Genomic DNA, 7,364 nt, shown 5'->3' on the forward strand with positions numbered 1-7,364 from the left:
GAGCAGCCACTTGCCCCCAGCTGCTCCCTGCCCTTTGCTCTGCCAGCACGGGACACCAGGAGGCAAAGTCACAGCTCAGGGGTCCCATGGCCTCAGCTGCCACCAGGGCTGCAGCACCTGGTGCCCCAGGGACAGCCCCACACCTCATGCTGTGGCTGGGAGTAGAGCCGGAAGATTTGGCACCTTTAAATTAACATTTCCAAGTTGTTGTTTTTTTTTTTTTTTTTTTTTGCCTCCAGCAGGAACAAAGGCACTCCCTTCATGCAGGCTCTTGTTTTCCCAGCTAATGGGCTGGTCACGGAAGGATCAAACAGCCAAACTGAATCATTGTAGGCAAAAATCAGGTAAAACAGCACTTGGGGCAATTGGGATCCAGGGCTGCAAATCCACTGCAGCCTCTGAGCTGCCATCCACACCATCAGCTCCAGCCTGATAGCCAGGTCCATAAATGCATGTCTTGAGCAAGTTTTATCTCTCTTCTCATTATGGAGGGGTCACTGTGCACCCAAATCCTTCCCCCAGCCCCAGCCACACCTGCTCAGGCCCTGGCACTCGCTCCTAGCCCTCGAGCTACCAAAGCAGTGCAGAGCAGCCGTATGTTCAGGGAACAAAACAAGTTCAGTGCCAGCAGGGACAGGCTGTGTAGCCAAGTAAGGAGAGAAGAGGGCGAGGGAAGGCGTTTGCAAAACCACCAGAGCCCAGCCAGATCCTGCTCATGTGCAAAACACACATGGCCCGGTGAGTCAGGCTGGCACGTGGTACCTGGCACCGCCACATCCTGCTGTGCTGTGTCCTGGTCCAGCCCCACCAACACCCCAGCACCGCTCTGCTGTCCCCCTCCACGGACAGAAACAACCCACAACGTTTTAAAAGGCTGCTCAAGTTTATTCATTGCCATGGTGCGAGTTGAAGGTAATAAAAACGTGTTACCACATCAGCTTCGAGAGGGCTTAGTTACACCGGGAGAGAGTAAAAAAGGCTGGAGTGGAATCGTCGGGGTTGCTGCGCTGTTCCATCAGAAAGCGGCGCATTTTTGCTTGGAGCAGCCGGCTATTCTACAGGGGAGGGGCTGTGCCCGCCGGGGTGGGAGGGAGCATTCCCGAGGCGGGATGCTCGCCCGGGATGCTCGCCCGCATCACACCGCGGGGCCCGCGCTGGACTCGCTGGCGTGGCGCCTCCGCCCTGCGCCCGGGGCTGCCACCAGCCCGCAGGCCATGGGTCCTGTGGCCGCCCGCAGAGCTCCCAGGCTGTAACACACAGCAGAGAGACAGTTAGCCATGGTGCCAGCCCCCAGACGTGGCACTGCTGCTCTGTGTTTATTCCCGCAGCGAAGGCGCGGGAGCCCTGGGCAGGACGTGGTCCATCGGGTCAGGATGGGCCCGGGGGATGCAGCAAGGACAGCCCCACGCAGCCTGGGGGCTGCATTGGTGCTCCCCAGTGTCACCTCAAAGCACTCACCTCTGCTGGGACTCTGACACCGTTGTCATGGCCGGGTGAGCTGTCTTCCCAAAGAAGAAGCTGGCCCACCACTGGCCGGGGTCAGACTTGGGCAGGTCTGAGGAATGGTGCGTGACAGGGAGAGTCCAGGTCAGTGCCACCTGGCACCCCAGCCTCGCCCCACAGGAGAGGCTGGGCCACCTCCAGGAAGAGCTCCCAAGGAGGGACTGGGAGCAGAGTGAGCCAGGACAGGTGACACTTACCTGGGCCATGGGGGATGACCTCCCCAGAGTACTCTGAGCTGCAGGAGCTGGTGCTGGATGTGGAGCTCAGGCGCCCTGTGGAAAAATCATGGCCATCAGAACCACTGCTGACCCATGGCTTTGCCATGAGAAGGAAAACACAGCCTTGGTGAGGCTGTGCCTGGTGATATGGCTCAGCCTCATCACTGACTCACTCCACTGCTTGCCCAGTTTAGTGCCAGGCCAGTAAAAACCACTAGGAAGAGAACACTGGGGAGATTCCAATCACAGGGAGCAGAAAAACACCTGGACACCTCTGCAGGAAAAAACCTGCAACCCCAAGGACAAAATTTAGTGGCTTTGAGAAGCCTCTGCAGACGACTTGAGGCCAAGAGGATGCAAATAAATTCCTGTGTATAATCCATGTGCTTTTAGTAAACAGCTACAAGCCTGCTGCTTGTTTCATCTCGGGGGAATCCTTTAATTCCCTCTGGTTTAAGCAATCCATTAAACCAGAAACTCTCTCCTGGGTGAGGTACCAGGAGCAACCATTGCCCAGACTGGTCGCTTCTGAAGCAACAGTGCAGAAACCATCCACCCCATCCCCTACAATCTTAGTCACAAGTGGAGAGATTTGAGCCCCCTCACCAGCTGGTACAGACGGGCTGGGGGCCCCAAAGAGGGTCTGGGCAGCAGCAGGGACACTGCTGGCTGTGCCCTTCTCTCACCAAACACTCACATGGGGCTGCAGCTGAAAGCACAGACCTGAGCTCAGCTCCATCTCTGCTGGAGCCACAGCCCCCCACAGCAGGCAGAGACCCCCATGTGCTCCCCCACCACCCCAAGCCCCCCCAGCCCCCAGGCTGCCCTTACTTCTGCGATAGTTGTGCGTGGCCATGAGCGAGCCGCTGGATGGGATGGATGCCATGGTTCCTGATCTTGGTTCTTGTGCAGATCTAAACCTGGGAGCACAGAGGCAGCTGTCAGCACCCACCCTGACCCGCCCCTGCACCCCCAAAAGCTGCAGGGGTGTAAATGGAACCAGTGTGAGTACTGGGCGTGCAGCCCTGCACTGGGAACGGCGGCTGGTGCTCACTGCACACGGATTAAATCCACAGAGCTCCAAGACCGACATGCAAATTCAAAATAATTCCGTCATACACAACTGCCTGCACAGAGCACAGCCTGGCACAGCTCCTTCCCGACCCCCCAGCCCCACCCCGAGTGTTTTTCTTGCAGGAACCCAGCTCCCCACCTTGGATCAACATCTGGAGTTACAAAATCGCGGGCGGATGTTGCATAAGAAGCAAAGAAATGTTGAGCTGGGACACACACCGAGGGTGTTCCTGCAAGAAGTTCCAGCCCCAGCCTGTCCTCAGCAGCCACAGCCGGGACAAACCTGCCCTCCCTTCACCTTTGATGTGGTCCAGCTCCAGTTCTGAACTGGAGAAGTTCCTTCCCTCTTCCGGGTACAAAACACCCTCCTGCCAGCAGCTAACTTCCCCCAGTCCGACCCAAGAAACCTCTAAGAACTCTCCAAAAAAGCTCTAAAAACCCCTCAGGGGGGTCAAACGCGCCAGCTGCCAACAGCTGGCGGACACCGCGAACCAACCCTTCCTTAGCGGGTAAACTGAGGCACGGGGCAGTCCCTCCCGAGAGCCACCCAGCGCAGCCCCCCGGCCAAGCAAAGGCTCGGGGCCGCCCCTCTCCCCCCCGGGCAGCGCACCTGGGCCGTGTGCGGGCTCCGGCGGGGCCGGGCAGGGCCGGGCAGGGCCGGGGGGTCCGGCGCGGGGCCGCGGATCGCTCGCACCGCACGGCCTGAGCCGCGGCGCTGCCGAGCCGCCCCCGCAGCGCCGCTTTATCCGCCCCGGCCCCGCCAATGGCAGCGGGGGCCGGCCCCGACACGCCCCTGCCTCGGTCGCGATTGTCGCGGCGGGGAGAGGGGACACCCGCCGGGGGATGGCGCGGTGGCACAACAGCGCCCCGAGCGCGGGGAGAGGGGGGTCCTCCCAAAAATCCTCATCCCGGAGGTGGTTCGGCTCCAGTTCCGAACCGGAGGAGTTTCTTTCTCCTTTCAAGCAATGGTGCGTTTAAAATGAGGGTAAACATGAAAGATAAATAGATGCGGATTCGAGGGATTCTGAGCTGGCTGGGCTTTATCAGTTTTGGAAAAGAACCCTTTATTTCAGAGGAAAAGCTTGCAGCAAGGCCAAAGTGCAGCCCACAGCACAGAGCAGCTCCTCTGTGTTTGGGTACCAGGGTACAGGTGCTGCTCCATAAGTCACTGGTTTTGTGGGATGTGAGGCTGGGAGAGCCAAGGCAATGGATGTGCGTATGAGGGAGCAGATCTGTTGAAGAGGAACAGAAACTTCACAGAAAAATTCTTTCTGTTTGGAATGGAAATGGGGTTGAGAAGGTTGAGAACAAAACACTCTAAGAGAAGCCAGAGACTTAAGGTGACTTAAGGTATCTCCACAAAGGCAGTTTGGTACTTGTTATACCTAAAATGTTGCTCATTTTCTCTCCCCTAAAATTCAGTAATGCTCCAGAGCACAGCTTTGCAGCCCAGCACACTGAGGGCTGCAGGAAAACCTTGCAGTTTGGGTGCAGCTGTGTGAAAGAACATTTCTGGGGAGTGATGCTTTAACCATTTCAGTGATTGAAGGCAGAAGGGAGCCCACATCCCAGCCTGGGGTGGTTCTGTCACAAACTCCTCCAGCAACGAGCTTCATTCCTCCCCATTTGTTTTTTTCCTTATTAACCTGGAGTTATTCTTTAATCATCAGGATGAGGAAGTGGCACCAGGGGAGGCTGCCCTGGGTTCTCCAGGACATCGACCTCCCTGCACAGCTCGTGGGGCAGTAAAAGGGCCGAGCTGCCCTCAGGGGTGTGTGTCTCAGTGGGGTGTGACCCCCTCAGCATGGGGACACTCCGTGTGAGCCACGTCCCCAGCTGACCCAAGAAGAAGGCCACACTGCCCACTGCCATGGCTGCTGGCATGGACACTGCATGCACCCTCTGAGGACAGCAGCCAGCACAGATTTCAGGGAAAAAGCACCACAAGTCTGTAAATAAATAGATTCTTTCCAAAATTTACCCCAGAGGTTAAAGCACAACACAAGCACGTGTGTGGTCCAGCTGGGGACTGAGTTCCTCCAGCCGTGCCTCAGTTTCCCCACTGATAATACTGACTCAGCGCTTTCCAGGGAAGGGATTGGCTAAAGGTTGAGATGGACTTTGAATACACAAATTCCAACAGGCAGTTTAAACAGCCACGTGGTTGTTTTCATGCCCAGCACAAGGCTTTGCTTTTGTGCTGCGTGACTGGGTTGGATCGTTGGTTGCATTTCAGGGTCCTGACACTCCCAGCCCATTTGCTCCCAGCCCTGCCTGGCTACACAGCAAGGAGAGTTCCAGGGCACAGGCTTGGGAGATTTTCCTGGCCTGGAAGGGAATGATAGAAGGCTAAAAATTCAGTGCTTCAGACATGAAAATCACTTTTGTTTTAGTGTAGCCTGTGCCATCTCTCCCTCCTCAGCTCCCTAGAGATGTATTCCTGCATCCTCCACCCCCTAATAATGCACAGAGCAATTAGAGTGTATTGATAGAAAGATTATATTCTGCAAAGGATTATATTCTCCCCAGCAGGTACAGGATGGCTGTGCACCCCACCGAGCCTGAGCAGGCTAATTGCTTTAATTAATGATAGAGCAGAAATGAACAAACCTGCCCCAGTCCCTCTGTGCAATTACACCTTTTACACCCACATTGGGGCTGCTTTTAAAGGATCAGCTCATTAAGCAGGTAACACTGGGGGTGTGATGCTGCCCCCACAGCCATGAGGGGTGAACTGGGGCTTCGCTACTTCAGGGGGATTCATCTCCAGCAAATCGTGCCTTGTTCTGCTTTGCCTCTCAAAATCAATTCCATTTTGCCTTAATGATGCAGCAGGAGCAGCATGGGTAGGGCAGAGCAGCCAGGGGAGACTGAGCAGCCAGTCTGGTTTCCCAGGACAAAGCCTGCTCATATCAGGTGTGTTGAAAAGAGGAAGATACATTTCATTTCTATTGATCAAGAAATTGTACTTTTAAAGTGAGCAGATGACAAGATTTGGATAGATTTTTCTCTTTGGTTTTCCTCTCATTAGAGCCTCTAGGCTAGAATCCAGGACTACAAGTCTCTCCAGTTTGGTTTTTAGCAAGGTTTCTGTGTTTTCCTTTTTTTTTTTTTTTTTTTTTTTTAACTGGCTTTTAGCTTCTGGCAACTGGCTTTTGTTATCTGCCATTTGTGTGGGCCATTGAGGAAGAGGCTTTTGTGTCATTTTGAACTTGGCAGAAATTTCTGGAAGCTGGCAAAAGCTGCAGAGCTGAAGGAGCTGCTGGCTCTGGACTCCACCAGCACTTGTGGGCCAGCATCAGTGGGTGTTTGGGATACCCCAGTGGCTTCATGCTGCCACCACAATCTTCCTAGGGGTGTGACATCCCAGTGGCTTCAGGAATTTGGTCAAGAAAAGGTTGCCCAGCAGCCCCTTCCCCACCAGAGCATGCAGCAATTTTCTTCCTGGGTAAGAAGGCAGCACTTAGTCCTGGCACAGCAGCAGAACCACAGACTGGTTTGGGTTGGAAGGGACCTTAAAGCTCATCTCATTCCAGCTCCCTGCCATGGGCAGGGACACCTTCCACTAACCCAGAGGTCTCCAAGCCCTGTCCAACCTGCCCTTGAACACTTCAGGGATGGGGCAGCCACAGCTTCTCGGGCAGTCTGATCAGTAACACAGACCTGAGCTCTCCCCAGCGCTTTGCAGCCTGATCCTGCCCCACGGAGCCGTTTCCCTGATTCTCCCTCTGCTGAGGACCTCTTGCTGCAGAGGAGGGAGCAGGCAGGACCTGTGTTCAGGCTTGTCCTCCTTTTCCCCTCCTCCCTCTCTCGCTCCTCCTCCCCTGCCTGTTCCCGGCTCTGTTTCTCGCTGCCAGGTTTGGGATTAGGGCAGCGTCCGCCCGGCACAGGCAGCTGCTGCCACCTATGGATAACAAATACCCAAAATGTTCATCCCAGATGCCGCCCTGGGGCCATTTCTGGTCAGAGCCAGAGCAGCTGTGACACCAAGCCCATGCTCAGGTTGTGGCCCGACAGAAATCCTGGACATCTTCCCCTGCCTATATGGGTTTAAATAGGGAAAGGGAATGCACTGGAAATGCAGGGAAAGACTTTCCTGAAGCACAGTGCTTGAGCAGCATATTTTACCTGACATCATGCTCTGCCTTTCTGGGACATGTGCAGCAGTGACCCAAGTGCCTCCTTGGCAGGAGAATAAACCAGAGTCAGACCAGGACATGGATCACTGTCCCCATGGTGATGGGAGCAGCGCTGCTGCCCTCACCTGCAGTCTGATTTCCCAAAGGGCACAGGGAATTGGCATCAGGACCCTCAGAATTGTGAGTCTGATCTGAAAATACATTGTGGAGTTAGACAGAGAGTCACAAAGTGTCTGATTTATCTGTGCAAAAGGGATGTCTCCAATTTGAAAAAGCCAGTGAAGAGAGATGACTGCTGTTTGCTGTAATCCAGAGGCTTGTGGTGAACTTCCTTCCACAAGTTCCTGACTTATGGTTCATCTGTTCCTCTCTAAAAACTGGACAATCACCTTGCAGAAACCAGCAGCAGCACTGAGCAGGATCCATGTCT

At 55.0% G+C, this 7,364-nt stretch overlaps 1 protein-coding gene across 1 annotated transcript; it reads right to left on the reverse strand.

Moving 5' to 3' along the window:
* Positions 1-864: 864 nt before the first annotated feature.
* On the reverse strand, positions 865-3,564 carry PPDPF (pancreatic progenitor cell differentiation and proliferation factor). The gene is made up of 5 exons (XM_064391118.1): positions 3,406-3,564; positions 2,553-2,641; positions 1,701-1,775; positions 1,459-1,555; positions 865-1,247 (listed from the first exon to the last, which is right to left on the reverse strand). Exons 2-5 carry the CDS (start codon positions 2,605-2,607, stop codon positions 1,136-1,138), a joined length of 339 nt encoding a protein of 112 aa, XP_064247188.1. The 5' UTR covers positions 2,608-2,641; positions 3,406-3,564; the 3' UTR covers positions 865-1,135.
* Positions 3,565-7,364: the final 3,800 nt, after the last annotated feature.

Source organism: Passer domesticus, chromosome 16 (assembly GCF_036417665.1).
Source record: "Passer domesticus isolate bPasDom1 chromosome 16, bPasDom1.hap1, whole genome shotgun sequence".
In the NCBI taxonomy this organism is placed as follows: Eukaryota; Metazoa; Chordata; class Aves; order Passeriformes; family Passeridae; genus Passer; species Passer domesticus.

What these genes read in the sequence shown, in the direction of transcription:
- PPDPF (XM_064391118.1), bottom strand. Translation starts at nt 2,607, where the DNA reads ATGGCATCCATCCCATCCAGCGGCTCGCTCATGGCCACGCACAACTAT. An exon ending in GGTCATCCCCCATGGCCCAG is followed by an intron (nt 1,556 to 1,700) that starts GTAAGTGTCACC and finishes ACCATTCCTCAG; the next exon opens with ACCTGCCCAAGTCTGACCCC. An exon ending in GTGTCAGAGTCCCAGCAGAG is followed by an intron (nt 1,248 to 1,458) that starts GTGAGTGCTTTG and finishes TGTGTGTTACAG; the next exon opens with CCTGGGAGCTCTGCGGGCGG.